The sequence below is a fragment of the Primulina huaijiensis genome, chromosome 11 (genome assembly GCF_012295235.1).
Source record: "Primulina huaijiensis isolate GDHJ02 chromosome 11, ASM1229523v2, whole genome shotgun sequence".
Lineage (NCBI taxonomy): Eukaryota > Viridiplantae > Streptophyta > Magnoliopsida > Lamiales > Gesneriaceae > Primulina > Primulina huaijiensis.
The window spans coordinates 21,796,838-21,822,059 of NC_133316.1; the positions used below are offsets into that span (position 1 = coordinate 21,796,838).

Here is a 25,222-nt window from a genome sequence, read left to right on the forward strand (position 1 = left end):
TAAAAGAGAACATACGCGTTTCGGAAGACGTCAACTTTAGCTCCATACAGGAGAAGATCCTTCCTCAGCTAAAAGTCATTTCAAAAAATTAAATTTTCTTGCCAAAATTTTCCCCAAGTTCTAGGGAAAAGTAGTTGAGAATACTCGAGGATATGGAAATTAATTTTAAATTTGTTTTAACTTTTAAAATATTTTCTTTTAAACATATTATCAATATTTGGTAAATTTTTTTACAACTTTTGGAGGTTTAAAAGAGTGAAAAAAATGGGTGTTAAAGAAATTAAATAATTATTACTTTACATGTTTCTATTTTATATATTTTTTTAAAAAATATTTAGAGTATATTTATTTAGCATATCGGTTTTAAAGTCCAATAAGCTATACAAGGGAGGAACTGGACCAATACCTTCGACCTAAGACAAGCAAACAACCTAATTCTTAGATCGTATCGATCTCTTAGGGGAAAAAAAAAAGGAATCTTCTTATTTAGATGAAACAATAATTTGACGTCATATTTATGAAAAATGGAGTTTCATTAATTGTCGAGCTGACTATGCTTTAACATATTAATTTATTAAAGTTTTCCCACCAAAACTAGCTGTAGGCAGTTGTTTCTGATCGATCCCTTCCTGTGATGAACCTTGGAAAGCGTGTCAACTATGGCAGGCCTAACATTTTCCTATATATATATATGTATCTTTTCCTGATCAACAAAGGCATTCAAAACTCTATTCTCCAATCTTCCTACACGCCATTCTTCTTCGAGAAATCCCATCAATAATCAAAGAAAAATGCTTAAGCTTTTAGCGGCTGTGGCCTTCCTATTTGGCTTGGCAGCCGCAGGTAATTTCAGCGACGAGATCACCATAACTTGGGGAAATGGAAATGGAAATGGTAAGGTACTCAACGGGGGACAGGTTGTGTCCTTGTCCCTTGATAAGTCAACCGGCTCGGGTTTTGAATCCAACGACCAGTACTTATTTGGAAGATTTGATATGGAAATGAAGCTAGTGCCCAACAATTCAGCTGGCACTGTCACTACGTTTTATGTAAGTTTAGTCTCTTGAAAGAGAGAGTACATTTGAAATTCGAGTATTTTTAATACGTCATGACATCGTCAATGAACTGCGCGCAGATGTCGTCTCAAGGAAATGCACATGATGAAATTGATCTGGAGTTCTTGGGGAATGCCAGTGGACAACCTTATACTTTGCATACAAATATATTCGCGAAAGGCATCGGCGGCCGGGAGCAACAATTCCGTCTTTGGTTCGACCCAACTGTGGCATTCCATACTTACACCATTCTTTGGAACTCACAACGCATCATGTAAGCATTACACAAACACAGACACACACACTTTTAAATGTAATAATACATATTTTCCATCTGATTCAACTACATGTATTATATTATATCTTATACGGTTTCATTTCCTTGTGGGTAGTATCTTGGTGGATAACATTCCGATTAGGGTTTTCAACAACTACGAATCACAAGGCGTTCCATTCCCCAACAGCCAACCCATGAAAGTGTACGCGAGTCTGTGGAACGCCGATGACTGGGCCACACAAGGCGGGCAGGTGAAAACCGATTGGTCCCTGGCTCCTTTTACTGCATACTACATGAATTACAACGCCAATGCCTGCGTTGTTACCGCGTCCGGCAATTCGTGCGCAAATTCCACCGTAGGTAATCAGGCATGGAAGACGCAGGGATTAGATGCCAATGGCAGAAACAATATCCGTGGGGTGCAGGATAAATATATGATCTACAATTACTGCACCGACGCCAAGAGGTTTCCCAATGGTTTTCCGAAGGAATGCCAACTCCCAATGTTTTAAGGATGGAAGCGCAGCCGCCGCCATTGCTCATTCAGCAAGTTCATTTGCCTTTTGCTAATTATTTAGTAATTTATTAATGAATATTTCTTTATTTTTTGCCTCAAATGAATGTGAAAACATTGGAGCTAGTACTGAATAATTTTACTGATTAATTTTTGGTGTTTAAAATATAAATACATGGGTGCTCTTTTTTTTAATTAATAATTTATTTCGTTTTGTTTTTAAATTATGAAACAATATATATATTTTTAATTTTGGTCATGATAATATCCGAGTATTGAAATTTTTTATTATTAAATGATCTAATTAATTAGGCGAGTACTGGTAATTGACCTGAACGAGAAATTACATAAAGATTTCAAATATAGTTTCCCTTACAAATTTAAAGATTTAGCTCACCGAATTTCATTTTTAAAAGGGTTACTATTAATCTGTTGAAAGTATAATTCCATGCTGGCTAAAGTTATTCATTTTATATAGATAAAATTCCAAAAACCAGAGAGATGAGATAATAATAATTTATTAAAGATGTCTTTTTCCGAATATATAAATAAAATGTTGACTTTAGGTTCATTAATGGTCGTTTACATTAGCATTGACAAATTAATCAACTTGTTTTTATCGTGTCGTGAGGGCTGCTTTTGACAGTGAATGATTTGAAACTTAAAATTTAGAAAGAAAAGAAATTTCTTCGTTGGACCAACTACCAGTTCTCAACTATATTCTTCAATATCTTCACTTGTAATTAATAATTGATGTTGTTTTGGAAATAATATAGCTTTTAACTTTGGCTTAATTTTATATTGTTGATTTTGTTGCTATATATATATCATTTATTTGTAAGGAAAAGAGTTTATTGGTATTAGTTGCTCAGACGATCTATATACTCTAATAATATTTTGGTCAGAATTATGAAATCATAATCCAATAAGAGAATATTTATCATAATCTCAGCTATATTAAATGTGATTTTTATTTTTATTTTTACATTTTGAGAGGGATGGATAAATTAACTTTCCCAAAATAAAGAAAATCTCATTCCCAATTTTGTGGAACGAGCTTCTTGCTCTTGTAATATTTACTTGCCCGATTTGTTTTTTAAAGAAAGATAGTTTTAAGTTTGATCCGGTAATTGATCATGTTGCTATATGTATACACAAAAATCTTTGTGAGACGGTCTCACAAATCAATTTTGTCAGACAAATATTCTATTTGGGTCATCCATGAAAAATATTAATTTTCATTGCAAATATGGGTAGAGTTGATCCGTCTCACAAATAAAGATATATGAAACCGTCTCACAATAGTCCTTCAATCAATTGCTGACTTCCACCATTTCTCTACTTGCTACCGTCATTATTTCCCTACGACAGCTTAGCACTAGAGACCATCCCATAAAGAAGTGAGACCGAGCTTAGCCCTAGAGACCAACGCATGAAGAAGTGAGATTAAAATTGGAGAAATTTTGGTGCAACGTCGAGTGTTTTTTTTTCCATGGAAATTTTGCGATTCGGAAATGAGGATAATTAATTAACTTCTGAACTTGAAGGATTAAAAAGATGCTAAGCCATCAAAATCACCAGTTACGAATTCTTGTCATTGATTTTCATCTTCTTCTTGAATGTTTCTACTGCAACAATTCTTCCATCATAAAACATGCATGACTTTATGATATAAACTCTATCTTGATCTCCCACTCTTTTGTATTAAAAAAATATAATTTCTTAAAGTGAATAGTCGCCAATATGAGGATGGCATCATAACTTGGGAATGCGGTTTATGTTATTTGTATTATATATTATAAATTGGGGATAAAATATAAGAAATTAGATTTGGAGAGAACAAAAATCCCAGCTCCATCTGTTAACTTTAACCCAAAATCTAACAATAATGACTATATTATTCAATATAAATATCTATACGGTAAAATAAGTAAATAATCCAATAGATTATAAAATGATTTATCAATTTTTTTTCAAAAATACTCGTATCAAACCACATAATCATATCAATAAAAAAATAAAAAATAAAACAAAAAATAAAGCTATTTAAAATATGCATTACATTACATGCGTAAATATTGTTAATACTCATGAACATCAAATGCACTTAATAAGTATCTTTCCGACCAAATTAATTACGCAAATTTTTTCAAAGTTTTGCATTGAGTTGCATGTATCCGGAGTGGACCTAACAAGTCACACTAGCCGGTGATCCAAAAGGTGCATGCATACAAATTACAATGTATGCAAAACAAAAACAAAAACATAAACATAAACATAAACCTAAACCTGCCCGGTCTTATGTCTAAAAACAAAAACCAGACATTCATAAACAAAAGCAAACCAAATTACCAATGCATGGTGATTTGATCAATGAAACATACGTTTGCCCTTGGAACAAAGTTTCACAAATTCATGAACAACATCATCAACTTCCGCGTCCTCTTTCTTTCTCATCTTCTGGCTCAAGTCTCCCGCCTTTTTCCGAATAGGGTCTCCGGCCCTATCCACCACAACTTTTTGTATCACCTCTGCCACTGTCGCCCGGTCTAGCCTCCCAGACTTATCTCTCATAACTTCAGATCCAATGCCCAGTTCTTCGATCAGCCTTGCATTGATCGGTTGATCAAGGTGCATCGGCATGGCTATGATTGGAACACCAAAATGCATGGCTTCTATTATGGAACTGCATCCACAGTGGCTAACAAATCCACCAATATTCATATGTCCCAAGATTTTGGTCTGCGGAGCCCATCCCTCAACTACTAAACCCCTACCTCTAACCCTCTCCAGAAACCCTTTTGGTAGGGATTCTTCAAGATCAATTTTCTGACCTTTTGGGAACCTCACAACCCATATAAAGTTCATTTTGCTCAGCTCCAAACCGTGAGCAAGTTCATTCATATCTTCTTTTTTCAAGAAATATTCACTGCCAAAAGAAACAAAAATAGTGGATTTCTCACCTTTTAGGTCCAGCCAATCTAAGACTTCTGATGATTCATCTGTCTCAAGACTAGGGTCTGGAACCAAAGAGCCAACGGGAACAACTTTCTTGCCTAGCAACTTAGAAAGATAGTCAATGTATCTTCCTTCAAATTCTTCAAAACCCTTCACCAGAACAATCCCATTAGACCTCTCAATCCCTTGAAAGGCTATCTCTTTCACTTTCTCGTCTTCCGATGACTCCAACAATTTTGTGCGATGAACTACCTCGTAGTCACGATAAAATATAGCAGGGAATGGAAAATCAACATCCGGTGTCTTGAAAAAATGAAACATGAAGGCAGTCATAATAGCACTGCTGGTTATAAATTCAACAGCAGGTATTTTAATTGCTGCAGCAGCTAACGGAGCCCATGGCTGAAGAAAATCGTATATCAGCAAATCAGGCCTGATGGCTCTGAGAATACGCGAAAACTTCGGGGCAGACATCTCCAAGGCTTTTTTGAGGGTTGGCATAAGATGGGGTGGGAGGCCATTTGTGGTGTGGTGACTTACAGGAAGACCGGGTAAAACCGGTAAATGTAATTCAACTAGTTGAATCTTGGAAGCAAGTTTTTGGCCAATCTTGTTCTTTATGGAACTCAGATTAGCAGGAGAAGAACATAGGTAGACGATGAAGTTTCTAGCAGCGAGCCTTTTGGCTAACTCGAGGTATGGAGAGATGTGTCCATGAGCAAGCCATGGAAACATAAGGACACGAAGAGTTTTATTGCCATTCATTAGAGACCCCATGACTCAAATAAAACTTCAGGCTTAATTAGGCTGTTTTCCTGGTATGAATTTGCAGAGGTTAAAGAATATGACAGTTGATTTATAACGGTTGTGGAAGTAGGATAAGGAAAAATCCACAATAATTATTGCAATATTCTACATTCCTTTTGCAAAATGGACGTGTAAGGAAACATCCTCTTTAGTTTTGGATAATGGTTAAATTTGGAAGTGACCTATCGACATGCATATGGTACGTGAAGTTTTCTGGTATCATAAAAGGAAACATAATCCTTGGCTTGCCTAGCATGTATACGTAAATTTAGGTAATAAATCAATTAAATTAATTTAGCATCGGTTTTGTTTTTTTGGAGATCAAATTAATTCCATTTGTAATTCGTTATCTTTGCTGCTTATGTAATTTTGTCAGCAATAATTAATGTCCCACGGAAAAGGAATAAATAGCAAAACAAGTAAAAATAACTGAACAAAATTGAAATTTGGTTACGTAAACAGACCAGCTTCGTAGTGAAGCCAATTAATGTAAGAGTAGGTCTCTTGTGAGATGGTTTCACGAATTTTTATCTGTGAGATGGATCAATCTTACCGATATTCACAAAAAAGTAATACTCTTATCATAAAAAATAATATTTTTTCATGGATGACCAAAAAAAGAGATCTGTCTCACAAAATATGACCCGTAAGACCATCTCACACAAGTTTTTGCCTTAATTATAAATAAATTGGAATACTGAATAAATTTGGTGTCTAAAATATATGAGTTTTTTTTTTTCAATCTAGTTTCTTCTGATATTTTGACAAACGTACCAACATTTGGAAATATGAAAAAATAATTTGATAATTATATTCTAATATTGAAACTTAGGAGAAATTGCATTTTTGGTCCTATATAATTTTCTTTTGTATCACTGGTCATTTATTTTGTCAAATTTCAGTCTTAATTCATTATCTTTTGTTTATTTGAAATTTTATTTATTTTTTGGCGTTGAGTTAATATGACACAAATGTGATGCTAACGTATGCAATGTTACTGCTTCAGTCCCGATGAAAAAGATGAAAACTGACAAAAATTAAAAGATACAATGTAGTAGCCTTACCCAAACCACTACTAAACATACAGACTAATAAATATGCATAATTAAACTTGATAACAACTATTAAACGGTGAAATTCAAATAACTTAATCATCTTACAACCCAAACGAAACAAAACAATAATCTCAGTCTTAATACAACCAAATCGAAATCATAACCATGTACGAGAAACCAAATAAAATCTTCACTGGATCATCACCGAAAACACAACTTCTCTAGCCACTGTCCTGGCCGTCTGAACCGTCCAACCTAAGATCTTCCCCGTGGAATGAGGGTGTCCAAGGTGAAAACAAGAACGTGAGCGACAATCGTTCTATACGAGAACGTACGAGTATACAAACTTATATAATGCATATGAAATGCAATATTCTCGGATATCAAAGATCAAGTCAAGAATCTCATGCTCAGTCTAGAGGCGTCTGAGTGTATAATATCTGATCTGCTTCCATGTATATAATGCATCCGAACTAGTTCAGAAGATCTGAACTCAATTTTATCTACCACATATTATAATTTCATTTGTCTAGTTGGATTTCTCGTGATAATATAATCTGACGTAGAATGGATGGTCCATTTTAAATTCGGTGGATCCTAACATGTTGATTATAAATTAATGAATTCCTTAATAATTCTTAATTAATTTTTTAATCATTTCTTAATTGATAATCATTCAAAATAAGGATTCGAGTAATTACGCACAAACTATATTGAAATTTGATTACATAGCGCTATGGATGGTAATGGCCGTTTTGAACATGACCGCACATTAAACGGGTTTTGGGACATGTCTATACCTATTCAACGGGTCTAGAACTTGGTCCAAGATAGGTAACGGGTTTTAGTGGACTCGCCTTATCTATATTGTCGTCTTTGTTACTAATTATTATTTATTATTAAAATATTATATTTTGGATATAATTTTGAATCGAACGAGAAATATGAAATTTCCAATACATATAGTTTCCTTACAAATTAATTAAGATACTCACCAAATTTGATTTTCAATGGATTATTGTTATTCCATTTAAGTAAAATTTCATGTTGGCTTAACGTTATTTTATATAGGTAAACTTTCAAAATTCTCAAGATGATATAGTCGTTAATGACACATGTTTATGAAGAGGAGTGTTATTTAATGTCACGCTGTGAAATCGATACGTGTCATCAGCGTTATTTAATAATTTAAAATCGTAAAACAAAAAGTCACGTAGTACATAAAATAGCCAAAAATCAGTCTACTACATAAATCGGGAATGTTTTTATAGTTACATAAATCAGGAATGTTTTTACAAAGTATAAAATAAAAGCTGAAGCTATAACGTAATAAAACATAAAACTAAAATCGATGCTTGAAACTTCATATCTCGAACTTGATCACTAACCTCAAAACATGTGTTGTTCATCTTCTTCCAATTGATCTTCGCCTTTTTCTAGGGAGAGAAGTGGTGAGGTGGGTGTTTAGGAAAACACTAAGCATGTGAGAGACAATCATACACAAGAATGTCAAAATATAAATATACTATGAGTTCGAAAGTGACATGTTGCAGAACTTGTTGCAACATGAATCAAGACATAAGACAAACAAAATTCAACACCCCACCTGAATTTGATGGCAATCCGCATCGGTTGATCCCTTGATTGGCTGACCATCTAGTTTGTGATCACCTGATTGGTTGTGCACTCGAGTTAGTTGACAATCAGGTTGGTTGATCTCCCGGATGAACTTTCCACCAGGATTTGTTATCACCCGAATTGGTTGTCCACTTGGATTGGCTGGCCGATGTCCTTATTAGATGTTGTCTTCCACAACAGAAATAATGCGTAGTTATGATATCCCCGTCGAATGGTTTGATTCAAATTGTGAAATGATGGAGACGATTAAAAATGTACTAAATTTCTTTAATTTGATAAATTTTGGGTTAAAATGGAGAGAAACAATAGAGAAAAAAGAGGGGTTTTGGGTATTGTCTAGTTTCTAATAATAAAAATCCATAAGTTAATTAATGTTTATCCCGAGGCTTAACAAACAACGTATATAGTGAAACAACTTACGGCTTTGACCAGCCCATTAAAATTTAAATGCAGAAAAGGGTGCGGAATAAAACGGTGCTAGGGTAAGAAAATAGGTACAATTTGGCGATCAGAATAAAGAAAAAGTAGAATTGAAAAGACCAAACTCAAACTAACCAACTATTAGTTGTGCATGAGTGCGAGTTCAGATAGCCACGAGTTCGATATTCCGTGCCACACTTACTCGGTAGAGGCTATCGCATGAAGCATATGATTTATTTAGTTGACGTGGTTTGCAAAATAATGTGTTAAACCGGAGAAAGCCTTGCAATTTTATCAATTAGAAGGCTTTGTTGATTTATTTGCAGCCCACCAGGAATGAGCCCAACCATGCAGCTTCGTGGAGTTGGGAATTTATGGGCATTATTATTTGGTAATAAATGGCAGATATTTGACGCGTTCCAATCCAGCTCAACACGGATGCTTTCATATACAGCTGGCCCCGACCCCAGCACCAACCCCGCGCCACACACCACTATCTATATTACTATATAAATGAGAGTCACCATGCAAACTTAATTCATTTCATAAAAACCACAACCTTTTCCGACCTTCTTCTCTTCTCTATCTGCTTCACAAAATGGCAATCTCAAATTTAACCATGCTTCTTATACTTTCCATCTTCATTGCTTCTTTCTTCACGGCTTCGGCTGATTTCTACCGGGATGCTGAGATCTCATGGGGCCAAGGCCGTGGCAAGATTCTTGAAGGTGGGCGTGTCTTAACTTTATCTCTGGACCAGGATTCAGGCTCCGGCTTCCAGTCCAGGAATGAGTATTTGTTGGGACGGTTTGATATACAACTCAAGCTTGTTCCTGGAAATTCTGCCGGAACCGTCACAACATTCTTTGTAAGTCGTGAACTAGTAGTCATTCGATTCCTTTCTCACTCACTACCAGATTTTGCTCAATCTATCTAACTCATGTATGTTTCTACTGTACAGTTATCATCTCAGGGTGCGGGACACGACGAAATTGATTTCGAGTTCTTGGGAAATTCTTCTGGAGAGCCATACACGATTCACACAAATGTTTATGCACAAGGGAAAGGAGACAAAGAACAGCAGTTCCGCCTCTGGTTCGATCCAACGGTGGCATTCCACACGTACTCTATCGTTTGGAATTCCCAACGCATAATGTATGTACAATGAAACTAGTTGAAATTTTTATTTGGGTAACAAAGCTTTTGAATTTCTTACGGGGCTTAATAATTTTTCTTATTTCAGATTCTTGGTGGACAATATTCCTCTCAGAGTATTCAACAATAACGAAGCAATCGGGACTCCATACCCGAAAAACCAAGCCATGAGAGTATACTGCAGCTTATGGAATGCAGACGACTGGGCAACACAAGGTGGCCAAGTCAAGACGGATTGGACTAAAGCTCCTTTTGTGGCAACTTACCGGGATTTCAACATTGTTTCTTCAAAGCCTGGGGATTCTTTGAATAATAACTAGGCTTTGCAAACTCAGGCATTAGATGCAAATTGAAGAAACAGATTGAGATGGGTTCAACAAAAGTATATGATTTACAATTACTGCTCTGATATAAAGAGGTTTCCTCAGGGAATCCCCGCTGAATGCAAGAGCTCAAGATTCTAAAGTTTTATTCTTGTTTTTTTCATCTGTAATTCGATCTACTCTTCACAGGAATTCTTTATTCTTTCATTGAATGTTGCGTTGTGTTGTGGAAATGTAGTTTCCAAATAAAAGGTATATTGATGAATATTATACTTTTCCAGTTCATTCCGCCACTCGTTATCAGCCCAGATCCCTTTAATTTTTTTCCTGCAATTTTTCAAGAAACGGCATACTTGGAAGGAAATAAAGAAACGAGAGGAGCCATTAACATCACTCACATACGAAAACCAAATATCAAAATGAAACAAGGAAAAGAATTGAACGATAATGAAAAGCTAAAAAATGCACTTTTTTAATCAATCCAACGGCTATTCGAATTTCAATGTGCTACAGTAGTTTCATTATGCTACGCGGACCAATGGCTTCATTCCCTACGAGAATGATGACATATTTATCAACCTACATCCTTCATAATGAGCCTGTTAACTTATAAATCATCGTTGAGTGACTGCGAATCAGTGAAGCAAAGAATCCCCCAGCCATTTCAAGACCCGGAAAATGAGATTTACAAACAATGGAAACAAAAGTTAGATTCTCGATATTCCGTGCATGAAGTTACAGTCTAACGGGCACACCAAAACAAAGATTCTTTAGGCCTACTGCAATAAATATACACATGAAGATAGAGATGTTAGTGATGCATAAAACAAAGAAGACTAAGTTGAATAATGCTAAGAGAAGACTGGTATTCGAGATTTCCAAGTATTTCGATCTTTTAACAATGATAAATTAAAAAATTATTTGTGTCATAATGCTAATTAAAGGAGCGGTAAAAGTTTGTCATCCCCGAATACTTGGATAGAATAATTAACCTCAAAGTTTTGACCAGATGCCTAAAATGGGATTTTGCCTTTGATTACCCTGAAAGGATACATGAAAAACAGCCTCAATTGATCCAACATTGCAAAAAGCAAATCTACCCCAGAGAACTGCCAAAAAAAATACAAAAACTCCAAAAGTTCTAATCTTTAATGGATGTATCGCCAATGATTATCTTCATTCTTCAAGATTGTTGTCTTGTACATCTTTTTTATATAAACAAAAATAGCACGTTATGCTGAATAAATTTTAAAGCGGGGAATGAAATGTTTGATCAAATGTATTTGCAATAAAAGATTCAAGATTAAACAAATTTACAAAACATCCATAGTTTGACCAACAGGATAGGTTAAAAGCATGTTTAAGTCATAGTTTTCAAGTACAAATATTTCTTCCCAAGAAAAAAATGATAAAAAAATGTCGGTACATAGACATGAAAAAAAATCAATTTTCTCAAAAGGCTAAAATGTCACTAAATCAAAGTTTCTAATCACCGGAAAATGAACTAAAAATAGCAAAAACTTGATTTGACATGGAAGGAACAAGAAAAAAAGAGGGATGTCGGGAAAAAAATTGGCTTTCATCTAAGCAAATGCGAAATCCAGTTTCCCAACAAACCAACAAGATATCATTAAAACCCATCAATGACAAGAACAAATACATAAAAATTTCTATAACTGTTGAGGGAAAAAACTTGGAAGTAAAACCCATGTTGCAAAAAAGTGTACCCCCATACAAAGCCATGGGGGAGAGCTGAAGGCTTGCGTGGATGACTGGTTTGAGAAATGAGAAGAGCTAATAAGCAAAGGGCTGTTTGGTTGGACCGCACAGAAGGGGGAAGGAAATTACAGGAAAATGTAACGGGCATACAAGCTGAAACGGTAATGATTCAAAATGAATTAGCTAGCAAGACAGAGTCTTTATAGATACTCTATTTTTACAGAGTACCAACCAAAGAATGCTTGCATATTGAAGAACAGAGGAATCCGTGTCACTGACCATTATTGCCAGAAGTGAAGCACAATAATGTGGAAAAATGTCATCACCATTGATTATTACTGAGAACTAATCATAATCAAAGATTAAAAATTCGTTCCATGGCATGAATTAACATAAGTCTAATTTTTAGGCAAGAAGAAATAGGGATATCCGTGTCAAAATATGGCTACTGTATGGTAATACATACCAAGGCACGGCCAGAACAAGATTCGTTCTCCAAGTCTTGGATCTCTGAAGGACTTTAACCACACGATATATGGATTAATTTTGTCATGTTGTTAACATTAAAACGTGAAGCTTTGATGATTGACAAGACAATAGTTTTGGCTCCATGTTCCACTGTTATGTTTCATATCATGACTCAGGTATGCATATGAATGGCACACGTATCGTTTTCAAAATAACCATATTAGAGCGGTTTGTGGAATCCGGTTCTAAAAAGTACCTTCAAGAAAAGGAGCCTCAAAACTACTTTAACATAAATTAATCTTAGTAATGTATGCTGTTAAACTTGTTCCGCTGTAGTGAAGCTTATTCTACAATATATTCAATCCACGCAAGAAATAGCTCTCAAAAATATAAAACTGTCACTGAGAAAACCAAACTTCTTATTAAAGAAATCGAAGTTAACAAACCATAAGGCACGACTAGCAAAATTGAATCTTCTCCATTCGGCTAGAAAAGAAAGCCTTCTAACCTCTACCATTTTGAAATGTTAATTATATGTGCGAATCATTGTTTCCTGGCAGCATGTTGCATGTAACAGGCGACCCCCATCACAGTTACAGCAGCAAAGGTTGACCCTGCCATCACCACCCAATCCTTTTGCTTCAAATTACCAATTACTCCCTTCCTTCCAACCCCAATTGCAGCGTTTCCATTAATAACACCATAAACATCATCCAGAACTGCTCTTTCCCTCATTATGAACTCGTTAATCACCTCTTCTTTTTCATCCACTCTACTCTCTAGATCAGCTATTTCCACCTTCATTTTCTCAACTGTCTTCTCCAGATCATTCTTCAACGTCTCCAAAGTCTTCATTCTTCCCACAGCCGACTCCAAGTCGTCGACTTTCTTCCTCAAATCCAAGATATACTTTCCTTTTCTCTCCAACTCATCCCTAATACTGCTTTCCACTCCTTCCAAATTCTCAACTTTGGACACCAGCAAGTTCCTCTCTTTCTGCAAGGTCTCCAACTTAACATCCTTTTCCTTCTCCCCATCTTTCATCCCCATCAAACCCCTCTTCAAATCCGATAACTCGAGAGTGGAATCCTGCAAATCGCTCATGGTAGAAACCAAATCATGCTGCAGCCTTGCAACCTCAGCTTCCAGCTCTGCAGCTCTAGCTGCCACTGCTCCTAAAGCCTTATTTTCTGACTCTGCTTCATCAACCTTATTTTTTAGCTCCACATTGCCATCTCTTAACACATTGACAGAGTCCTTCAACTCTTCAATCCTCTGCTTATATTCCCTGTTTTTCCGTGCAATTTCATCGTTTTCTTGCTTAAGGTCATCGACCTTCTGATTGAGTCCTGAAGTTTCCGACGCATCATCCCCAGTAATTTCCAATTCCGGATCATCGTAAATTTCCCCATTCATCATCATCTCGTCTGCCATTTCTTATCCCTAAACAAGACAAAAAGAATATCAAAAATTGAGTCGAAAAAAAGAAAATAATTTCCAATTTTAGTAAAAGAAACAAAAAATTCGATGAAATCACAACGCTCAACGATTGTACCCTAAAACCACAAAATAAATAAACAAAAACAGCATCCTGAGTTGAGTTTATGATAAAAGTGTACCTCGACAAAAATATTCCCAACAGCGAAACAGAGGGTAGCAAACCCAACGGCAACACTTTCACTCAAATCGGATTTCCGAAGAAGAAATAGAAGGAAATGTTTACGCTATTTTGGCCAGCCTTACTCTGCAGAAATGCCAATTAGGTTTTGCCGAATCAAAACCACCACGGTCCTTTCAGAAATGTTCGTAGCACGTGCTAAAGATTATGGGCCTCATCATTCCGGGCTATTAAATTGAGCCCGTTGGTTTAGGCCTGAAAAACTAAGTAACAAAATCCAATTATCCAATTGTCCATCATTTAAACCAATGGATTTAACCAATTCAAGCCCAATGATCAGCGAATTCTGCCTATATACATTTATTCAACTAAAATTATGTCACACGCAAAAAATGTGTGGAAAAACATTAAATAGTGATAAGAGCAACGACCGTTAGTAGGTGACAACAGGTTCTGGGGGATTAATTCTGCAAAATATTAAATATTTGTGTTTCGGAAAATTGAAAAGGATCGAATATCTTGCGGTGTATTTAATTGGAAAAATTATATATTTCATTTAGTAATTTTTTTTATTTTAGTCGTCTATATTATCAAATTTAAGTTTTAATCATGTGTCTTTCAATTTGTGACAATTGTACAAAAAAGAACTAGGATTGTAAAAAATTGAAAGAGACATGATTAAAATTGAGTTACATATTAATGAATTTGAAATTACAAAATTATCTTAATGCATTTTTGAGAAAAAATCTAAATAAAGTGCACGAAATATTTTGTAATTTCAAATGAATTTTGTAACTCAATTTGTACATATAGTATTTTCCAAAAACCAATTATATCTTACTAAAAATGAAATTTGACAACTCTAATTACTAAAAAATGCAAATAAACAAACAAACCAAAAATACAATTTTCCGTATTTAATTTGATCTCAATGTTTATGCGAACACAAGTATATAATCGAAAGCACTAATATACTTCGACCCAGAAGAAAAATTGTTATAAAGTGAAGTTTTGCATCGGTTAATTAAGTTTTCTTTTGTTTTGATGTAAATTCCATCATTTTTAACTTAATCTCTCGATTTTTTCATGAGCACTCGCGAAGTACCATAGCTAGCAGCCGGCCAGAAGCATGCATACATGTTACGCTATCCAAAAACATTATCGAAAATGTGCACTTGTTTTTTTATCGATCGATCCCATAGCTAGCCTTTCTCTGAATCGAAATAGCAGAAAACAGACGATTTTTTTTTCATTTTTTTAATCATAACTCAAGATCTACATGATGCTATATTATTTTTTAAAAACAAATAATGTAATAACTTGAAGAAAAAGCATGTGTGTGCAGTGTATCAACCACCAAGCTTCCGTTTATTACTTTCAGAGCTTTCAACAAAGGCAACAAGAAACCTCAAAGCTTCCACTCTATACTGCAATGACAGTATATAATCAGCAGTCTCTTCAAACAGATTCTCGACCGCTAGCGTTTCACCACCTGGCACTATTGTCTTCAACGCCACAATCTTCTTCTCAAACTCGTCTTTTTCTGCGGATTCTTCTTCGTCCCTTGAGATCATCTTCCTCACATGGGTTCTTCTACTACTTCTCACGCCTCCGGATACGGTGGTGCTGGAGGAGGAGGGTCGGTTGGGCGCTGCTGCCATCCTTGGTTTTGCGGATAATGCAGCGTTGGTTTCGGGTGCTGAGAAGCAAATACTTGTGTTGGAATTCTTCATTAAAGAAAGAGAGATTGAGGATGGAGATACTAGGAAATGTAGGGGGTGGACTTAAATTATTTGCTGAAGAAGTGTCAAAGACAACGAAGCTGGTCCTACCATGGTTTCCGAATACATTTGTTTATAGTATAGTTTCGCTGCATGAATTAGAATTTGGTTAAAATAATTACAACGGTCGCTCATGACTCATTGTTCACATTGAAAGTGAAGACAAATCTTAAAATTTTATAATGCTGAAAATGTGAAGAAAGTCGTGGGAACGAAGGGGCCGGGAAGCGGATATAAAAGGTTAAAAGCACATGTACATGTTATCACATTAACCCTACACCTTCCCTCCCCATGTGCTCCTCTTATGTCTGTAGTCTCTTTGAGCCCCACACCTCAGCTTATTCCCATAAGCCACAGGTGATCATAAAACTATTGAGATCGGTCGATCTAAATATTTGGTTTTTACGCATATTTTTGTCTGAAACTATAGATAATTAATTCAAAGACTGGTCCATATGTCAGCATCTAATATGTATAATTAGTATAAACTAATATATANTATATTTATATTATATGTATATATCAAAGACAAGTAAATAGTGTTTCCAAGAAGGGGACTGGAGTCGGCTGTAGAGGAAAAATTTGGGTTAATTTATTACACCACCTAGCATATTAACTCTACCCCCATTTTGTTACCGCCACACGCGACATTTTTGCTGCTATTATTTTACCTATTTTTTTTTGTATTCGTAATACGTAATTTCTTGGATCAGTTGCCACTAATAAAAGACAAAATTTAATTCGGTTATAGGCACCATGAATTCTCTAATTGCGTTCACATGCACATAGATTGAGATTGCAGCAGAAAAGTTAGAGACTAGCTTGATTTGATGTAAATGACATCTTTTCTTAAAATATACATGGTTTTTACCAACTTATTCGGGCTAACTTCAAACTTAGTTTGTTGGACAATAACTATTAAACACTCTTATTCCATAAGTGGCTCATTGAATTTAATTTTTCCTAAAACCTGCTTAATTACTTCGTGTCAAGTTAAATTTTTTATTCTGAATCTACAATTATGTACGTCAAGTGTTTCTCTAACTTACGTCTCCACATACAAGGAAATTACATTTTCAAAGGTATATACCATGCGCTTCCCCTAGAAGAAAATTTTATTGGCTGCAATCTAAAAATATAACTTGCCTTCTTTGTAAAAAATTCTTTGATCATCTAAAACAAATTATTCCACCTTTTCCCAATAAAAGAGCAACAGAATTTGAACCGTAAACTTGTTGCCATCTTATTATTCATAAAGCGTAAAATTTTCACAACTAAAAGAGACGTATCTTCCCCTTCTGTACACCACCAATGATTACAATGTATTCAAGCCTCCCAGCGAAGGAGTATAGGTCCGAATCCATCATCCGTTCGAATTTCCATCATTCACTCCATTACCTTCAAACCATTCTCTAGTACATACTTGCCATGCCGTATTGAACGCTGCCGATTTTTCTATGGGCAGCTGCATTTGTAGCTGCAGCAATGCCGAGTCCACTGTAGTGAGCTTTTGCTTGCAGTAGATTTGTGTCGATGGTGACACTGTCGGGAACATGATTGTGGTCAACCTTGGTCACTCCAGCTCGTGGACTATAATATGAATTGTTGGAATCGATGTTTATAGCTATATCAGGAGCTAATTTAGCAGCCATGCCACAGTTTTGTATCTGTTTAGAAAGCGAAGATAAGTCTCTATGTGTCTCAGCTACCAGTCTTTCTGCTTGTCCGGGCGAATTTCTATGATAATAGTAAGTCGAGGGAGATGATTGGGCTGAAAGGGCTGCATTTCCAACAAGATTTCTAGGATCGTAAGCATCTTTGATAACATTTCCATTCTCATACGGCACAACTGGACCACGGACATTCCCGGGTTTTGCTGGGCAAGGAAAGATTCCAGCGGTGAACATATTTCGAATAGACAAGGACGACCCAGCTAGAACAAATGAACGGGGAAGGCTTGACATTTTAAGACTAAAATTACCTTGTACAATCATCTGTGGCGGTTGTAAGTTTCTCGATAAACTGTTACGAAACCCATAAGATTCTTCACCGTTCTGCTGACCATTGGCATTTGCAATAGTTGCCAGCTCATTAGGAAGCACTGAATTGGGTACAATTGTCGACCTGCATCATCAAATATTGTTTTATGCATGACAGCACAACAGGTCTGGCACCTGAGAGATCAGACATGATTACAGAAAGATACTGCAATACAAAAAGGACACAATTGGGTCGTGTAACTAAAACAGGAAGAATGAAGTGAGATGATTTTGACAAGATTTTATAGAAGGCAGCCAGATGCTAATTTTTACTAGCATCTTGTCAAGGTAATAAACACGCAGAACATCATAGCATACAGCAACTTTAAAAGACAAATCCACTACAATAAAACAGGCTGACTTCTGCATATACCTAGGAAGAGAAACATGCTTTCTGTCGAGCGGAATCACTGGTTCACTTTTATCAGCATTTTCTTCTAAAGCAGTAAATTGCTTTTTAAATTGATCAACAGCACTGCCAAGAGGCATAACTTTCAAGATCAGCAATATTTATGGTGAAGATGAGACTTGAGAGACATGATAAAGAAAGAGTTTTCACCTCGGATAGAGGAAATTAGTTCTCCCAATACCATTGATGTAATCCTTCAGCAACTGAGGATGGTACTCTAGTATCTCCCTAAATATTAACTCTCGAACATGCTCCTTTGTGACCCTTCGCCTCTCAAATTCAAATTCCATCTTTGAAATTGGTTGGCAGGATGGTTCTCTCTCGACTTTGGACAATCCCCGAAAGTAAGGATCACCTAGTGTCTGAACAGGTAGAGAAACTAAAATAACAAATGACCACAGATATTAAAATAGAGCAAGTTTCAAAAGAAAACATAAAGTCAAAAGATCAAATCCCTGATGTCTATAATGCACATAAGGGAAAGATCACCAACTGCTATCTTCAAAAAGATCACCATCATCTGGATCCAGACTTGGAAGAACGAGAGACTTTATCATGTTGCTATCAGCTTAAAACGCATTTATTTCGGTTTGATTTGAATATGTTTTGGAAAATTATAGAAATTGAAATTTTATTTAGAGAGTTACTGCCTATTCTAAGATATCACATTTTCTAAGTAGTTTCAGACAAGCAGCATTGATCTGGTGTTCAAAGGCATTCAAGACCATAAAAGATTAGAGAAGCTAATTTTGCGTAGATGTCATTGCTTCCTAACTGATTAACCACGGTGAAGTAAATGATGTATGTATACTTTTGATTTTAAAGTCCCCAAACAGGGCCCTAAATTTAAAGGACTCCAGATAGGTAACTAGTTTTAGGAGAAACTAGGTCATATGAAACCTCTTCAGCAGTCGGACGGTCCTTAGGATCAAAAGCGAGCAGCCTCTCCAAGAGTCGAAGGGCAGAAGGATCAGCATTTGGAAATTTCTGAGCAAATGGGACAGGTTGCTTCTTTCTCATGCTTGTGAGATATCTTCTAGCCTTTTCATTTCGCACCTTCACAAAAACACAAGAATTCAAATATCATGAGCAGGTAAGATTGCCCAAAGAATTTCAAATACCAGTAACTACAATTCATACAGAAGGGTTTAACTTATACTTACTCGTGAAATGGTATCCCTTGAAGGTGTGCCTAGAAGATCAGTTATCAAATCCAGCTGGTGAACTACATTTTTTCCAGGAAAAAGTGGCTTCCCAGTCAAAACTTCAGCAAAAATGCAGCCAATACTCCATATATCGATTGCTGCTGTATACTGAGAAGCAACCAGAAACAAGGATATCTCAAGCCTTGTTACTGAGCAAGGGCATGTTTTGATGCTATAAAACATCAATAAGGAATAAACCTACACTAAACACTAGGCAATCTTCATAACTGATAACAAATAAGGGATATAGTACGAGTATTGGAATACAAGGGAATCAGTAACCATGCAACTCACATGAAATAAACTTGTTTCAACCTCAGTGTATCCACGTAAATTCAATCTAAAGCCCTTTCAAGGGAATCGACATGTTTCCTACAAGCTAGAGAAATGATTTACATGGGCATGGATCACGATCTGTAATTTGAATTAAAATAATGAATAAGAGAGAAACTTTTACATATTGATATGGAATGGGATTATGGGGTAACACAGCTTTTTTACACGAAATAGTCATTGATGAGAACTTCCCCAGACTTCAATTGGAATAAAAAACCAGGAAAATGCAGAACTATACCTTCGAGAAAAATGAACCACACAATTCTGGAGCCCTATACCATCTTGTAGCTACATAATCCTGCATGCCACAACCTTGAACTCTAAGAACCAGGCAAAGAGTAATAGTGAGTGAACATAATTATGAAGGTACAGATTCTTTTGATTGGCATACCGTCCAAAATATCATTGTCGGTGTGTCATTGAAAGCAACTCTAGCCAATCCAAAATCACATATTTTGAGTTTACAGTTTGCATTTGCAAGAATATTCTTTGGCTTTAAATCACGATGATAAACATTAGCTGCACCCAAAGACTTCAATCATCAGATATTTTCCCAAACTCATAATGATCAACTAACTAGCTTAAATTTCCAATCCTTTAATGAGGCTGAGAACATTCTTAACACGATTTAAACCATCTCCCTTGACAATTGTCAAAGTTAAGGCATTACCTGAATGCCATATTACAGTTACTCTAATCATTACATAAGTTCATGATTATATGAAATTCCAACTGTCAGAAGTGACAGCCAGACGTATTTATTTTCCATTTCAACAGCTGAAAAAAAGAAACAGAACACAAGATATTAGAAGAAAAGTAGCTGTGGGAGTCACCTGTATGAATATATTTAAGGGCACGAAGCAATTGGTACAGGAAAAACTGATAATGTTCTCGAGTCAAATCATCGTTGGCCTTAATGACCTGGTGTAGATCAGATTCCATCAGCTCAAAAACAACATAGATATCTTTGAATTCTCTTCTAGAAGGTGGAAGCATGATATGTTTGATTTCAACGATGTCTGGGTGTCGCAGAAGCCTGAGAAGCTTTATCTCTCGGAGAATTCGAGCAGCATCAGAAATGTGCTCAAAAATGTCATGTATTTTCTTTATTGCCACCTTTTCACCAGTATGGGTGTCAATCGCTGAGCAAACAACGCCATAACTTCCTTTTCCGACGACTTCCTGAATTTTATACCTGCTCGCATCACCATACTCTGAAAAGAAATCCATTTCTGTCGAAGTCTGTGCACCAAGCATGAAAAAACTTTAGTCCCCTGAATATAGAGATTCACAGACATAATTTACAGCACATGCTGAATGCTGAAACACATATAAGATAATACTTTTTAACATCTAATACATTAAACATTCCCATTACATATGATTTTCCTAGAGAAGCAGAACGAAGTGTCACCAAATCACATGCCTAAGAATCGGCATCTAACAAGAAAATTATTTAAAAACATGCATATAGAGCATGCAAAAAAAGGTAATTAATGGAGCACATTTTTCTTTGAAGAACAAAATTCCACTAACACCCCGGTTCCCTGACAGATGGAAAAAATTCAAACTGGCCAGTTGGAATTCCAACGGATATAGCCACCAATTTCGATTAACAAGAGGGAGTACTCTAATGGAACCAAATGCATATTTTCTCCTTTAAACCAAAAACACTAAATATATTGACATCATTGTATAAATTACTTTAGCCCCTAAAAACTTAATATTTCCTAACTTTGAAGATCAAAATCAGGATAAGGACTTAAAAAGAGACGCACTACTCCAAGATAAACAAATCTTGAAACAGGAGCTGCTAGACGGGATATCTAAAAGCCAATTTTAGTTTAACCCAGAACTCAGAGTTAATCGAAACTCACCATTAATGACGTTAACAAGTGCAAAACTTTAAGATGTCATAATCTGATTAACAAAGACTATAAATTGCAACCAGAGAAAATGAATCAAAGGAGAGTGAATACAATAACTAAGGATCCAAAGAAGAATAGAACGAAGAATTGGCAGATGATTACCCAATTTTGCAACAGGATTAGACGCCAATAAAATGAAGAGGAAAAAAAAGTACTTCACATAATCAAGCCATTGAGAACAAGAATTAATAGGACGTGAGAAGGCGAGAGACAATAAAAAGCATTCATTTCTTTAAACATTCAAATGCAGAACATCCGCGTGAAATATATACAGAATATCTCAATTAAATAAAATTTTACTCAATCATTAACCAAATCCCACAAATTCAATTGGCCACAATCAGCCTACAAAATGCAGCACACGGTCCCAATCTATTTGAGTTTCTAAAATCACGCCAGCTCAATTTGTAACTGGCAGTAATAGGGAAAAACAGTTCTATCAAAAGGATATTAGGAAAACAAGCACAGTCAAATCGCGAAGACTAGAGCAACTCGTTTTCAGAAAACACATATATAGAACACGGAAGTAAAAATCAATAGTATTTCTTTCACTCGATCTCTCTCAAAATCAATAAAAAAAATCTCGACCAAATCTCTCACTTTCTTCCGGTGATCCGCCTGCATTGTCGAGGAAATTCAAAACCCTCAAATAATGTCCGCAGTAACCCTCGACTCCAAAAAAAACCAGAATAACTTCAATTTTCTTTCCCAGCAAGATTATGAAAAGCAATTCAACCACATTATCCCCATCGACCGCCGCTTCTGATCGCAAAGGAGGAATCCCACCTCTTACACTTCGAATTACTATTAAAATCAAAGAGAAACCGATCCTTCATGCACCGCAACTCTTCTTCCTCAGCAACAATCGCAGAACATCAAAACCCACCACCAATTTCCTCAACAAAAAAATCACCCTCTTATGCAAATACTAAATGCAAGTATACGAGAGCGTGGGAATGTGTGGATCTAAAGGAACCGCTTACAGCTGGAGGGGTGTGGGCTGTTGAGATCTGTCACCGACACAGAGTCGACAGAGAGAAAAGGTGGGGCGACAAACTGTACACATTTATGTACCTAGTGTTGAGATGAGATAAAACACAGTTAGTATTTGCGCTTTTTCTAAATTAATTAATGTTTTTAATTTTCAATTTATTTGAAATTTTAATCAAATCAAATTCATACCATCATCATTATATTGATATAAAAACAATTTGTTTTTAAAGCTAAATTGTTTTTCTCTATAATTTTTATGTCTAAATATATTCTAAATGATTTCTCTTTCTCGAAACGTAAAGGTCTCTTTCTATTTAACATGTTTTCCTTTTGTTCGTTCATAAACAGAGAAAATTTGTAAAATAAACACAATCAACTATTTTTTAAGAAAGTGAATAGTTCATTTTATTAAAAAATTATATTTACAATGTAACCGTAGCAAAATTATAATTAGTGATTTGGCTAATTATTCGCATGTAGATAATCCATACAGCGAAAAACCACAATTTAAATTTATAGAAATATTAAAATTATATTTCTACAATCGGAGAATATGAGTTGAGTTTCAACATGTTACATACATTTTATGTCTCCCAAGTATTTTATTTAAAAAAAATTACAAATTTGATACTAATTTGAGACTTAGTTACGTTATTTGTTTTTATTATATCTCCATAGGTAAGAGTTAAGAGACAAAACTTGAAAAAAATACAAATTTGATACTAATTTGAGACTTAGTTACATTATTTGTTTTTATTATATCTCCATAGGTAAGAGTTAAGAGACAAAACTTGATATGAAAATGTGCACATTTTCATAACATACGAATTGATAATGTCAAAGCTTGCAAATCCGTGTAATTTTTTCTGGTCTCACCTAATTAAATAGGTTGATTGAAAGAGAAAAATTCGATAATAGGTCTCTTGTGAGACGATTATATTTATATTTACAATAACATAAAAAAAATATTTTTTATATATAATCTAAATAAAATATCTATTTCATAAAATTGATTCATAACTTCTAGTTTCTTTTTTATATATGTGTCCATATTCAGTGATCGGTTTTACCAAAGAATCCAATGTAATAACTTGACTGATGTTTATTGACCTTAAGATATTTCTAATTCTTGTCTATTATAATAAAAAAAACAAACAAACAAACTTTTGAAAAATAATATATTTGGACTTAGACATCACTGTGGGCCGCATAAGCACATGTTTTATATTTTTGGCGTCTTGTATACTTTAACACATTACTCCAAACTTTTGAAAACAGTCGGTTGGATTTTGCATACTTTTCCCTTTCTATAGTGGGTGTATATATATATTAAAATGGTCAGAAAATATTATATTAAATTAATTCAATGGTTCGGCGTGAAAGGGAGGTTATATATTTTATATTTTATTATTATTATTAGTGCTTATTTTGACCACTATTTTCGGACGGCGGAAGGAGGGTGGGTCATGCGTTTTGTGGGGTGAACAAAAAAAAATATATGTTCGACTCAATTGATAAATCAAATTTAGTTAGTTTATTAATTTAAATTATTTTGTATAATAACTAATTCAATTGGATTGATTTTCTTATGAATTGAGTCCATTCGAGTTACAAAAACATAATTTTAAGACTAGGAAAAAATATTTATTTCGATTTTAACAAGAAAATATTAAACACAAAATCATTAAAACATTGCGACCACTTAGAGACATACGAAGCAACAAAAAATTTGTTTTTGTTTACCTTATTGACCTTGCAACTCTCATATGAAAACAATGATATAACAAACTGAAATTAATGATAAACTTAGGATATTAATATAAGAATATGGCGAAAATTCCCCATTTTAGGATGGGATAATTGAGGAGATTAAATCAAAAGGTAGACACAGACAAAGTTGCCATAGAAGACAACTTTCGTTATTTTTAAAATAAGGAAAATGATATATTCCACTTAGATGACCATTGTGTAGGAGAGCATTTATTGTCACAGTTTAATATTTATTGAATAAAATATGGAAATGAAACTTTACCTGTCGAAAAAGGCAGATAAGTTGTCCCTTTCATTTATCTTCTCATTTCTTCGCTTGCAAGGACTGCGGCCAAACTATTTTTTTAAAAAAAAAAAAAACTCGTTTGAAACTCGTTTGGCTATCGGGAGTTATTGATAGGCAAAAATGAATTACAAAATATCTATTCAAAATATTACTTTTAATCATAAAAAAATATGTTCGAATAATAAATATGTTTTACAACATTGACATATGATACGATCTAGTTTTTGTGGATGTTTAAGAATTGGAAAACATAATTAGTAATTACATGAATCTATTTTCTATAAGTGAAACCTTTATTTGTAAAAAAAAAACGTAATTATTTTGGACACAATTTCAATAATTATTTAAAATAAAAAAAAACGTAATTATTTTGGACACAATTTCAATAATTATTTAAAATCAGCTAGGGTAGTATTAAATGAACCTCGGTGCCCGCAGGAGTAGCAAACCTGGTGATTTTGAAAAAGG

At 34.9% G+C, this 25,222-nt stretch overlaps 5 protein-coding genes across 5 annotated transcripts; 2 read left to right on the forward strand and 3 right to left on the reverse strand.

The window, feature by feature from the left end:
- The first annotated feature begins 727 nt into the window (after positions 1–727).
- LOC140987622 (xyloglucan endotransglucosylase protein 1-like) lies at positions 728–2,006 on the forward strand. The gene is made up of 3 exons (XM_073456199.1): positions 728–1,049; positions 1,136–1,329; positions 1,448–2,006. The coding sequence occupies exons 1-3, from the start codon at positions 792–794 to the stop codon at positions 1,842–1,844; spliced, it is 849 nt and encodes a 282-aa protein (XP_073312300.1). The 5' UTR covers positions 728–791; the 3' UTR covers positions 1,845–2,006.
- Positions 2,007–4,172: 2,166 nt separating this feature from the next.
- On the reverse strand, positions 4,173–5,581 carry LOC140988486 (beta-D-glucosyl crocetin beta-1,6-glucosyltransferase-like). Its single transcript, XM_073457495.1, has one exon. It carries the CDS (start codon positions 5,579–5,581, stop codon positions 4,217–4,219), a length of 1,365 nt encoding a protein of 454 aa, XP_073313596.1. The 3' UTR covers positions 4,173–4,216.
- A 3,695-nt stretch (positions 5,582–9,276) lies between these two features.
- On the forward strand, positions 9,277–10,487 carry LOC140987863 (xyloglucan endotransglucosylase/hydrolase protein 24-like). Its single transcript, XM_073456572.1, has 3 exons — positions 9,277–9,592; positions 9,686–9,879; positions 9,968–10,487. The coding sequence occupies exons 1-3, from the start codon at positions 9,323–9,325 to the stop codon at positions 10,197–10,199; spliced, it is 696 nt and encodes a 231-aa protein (XP_073312673.1). The 5' UTR covers positions 9,277–9,322; the 3' UTR covers positions 10,200–10,487.
- A 2,304-nt stretch (positions 10,488–12,791) lies between these two features.
- Positions 12,792–14,190, reverse strand: LOC140987861 (peroxisomal and mitochondrial division factor 2-like). Its single transcript, XM_073456571.1, has 2 exons — positions 14,009–14,190; positions 12,792–13,832 (listed from the first exon to the last, which is right to left on the reverse strand). Exon 2 carries the CDS (start codon positions 13,821–13,823, stop codon positions 12,933–12,935), a length of 891 nt encoding a protein of 296 aa, XP_073312672.1. The 5' UTR covers positions 13,824–13,832; positions 14,009–14,190; the 3' UTR covers positions 12,792–12,932.
- Positions 14,191–17,102: 2,912 nt separating this feature from the next.
- LOC140987771 (mitogen-activated protein kinase 20-like) lies at positions 17,103–22,786 on the reverse strand. Its single transcript, XM_073456427.1, has 10 exons — positions 22,306–22,786; positions 20,611–21,019; positions 20,169–20,296; positions 20,016–20,075; positions 19,400–19,549; positions 19,137–19,292; positions 18,387–18,598; positions 18,201–18,302; positions 17,770–17,912; positions 17,103–17,664 (listed from the first exon to the last, which is right to left on the reverse strand). Exons 1-10 carry the CDS (start codon positions 22,327–22,329, stop codon positions 17,201–17,203), a joined length of 1,848 nt encoding a protein of 615 aa, XP_073312528.1. The 5' UTR covers positions 22,330–22,786; the 3' UTR covers positions 17,103–17,200.
- Between the last annotated feature and the right edge of the window lie 2,436 nt (positions 22,787–25,222).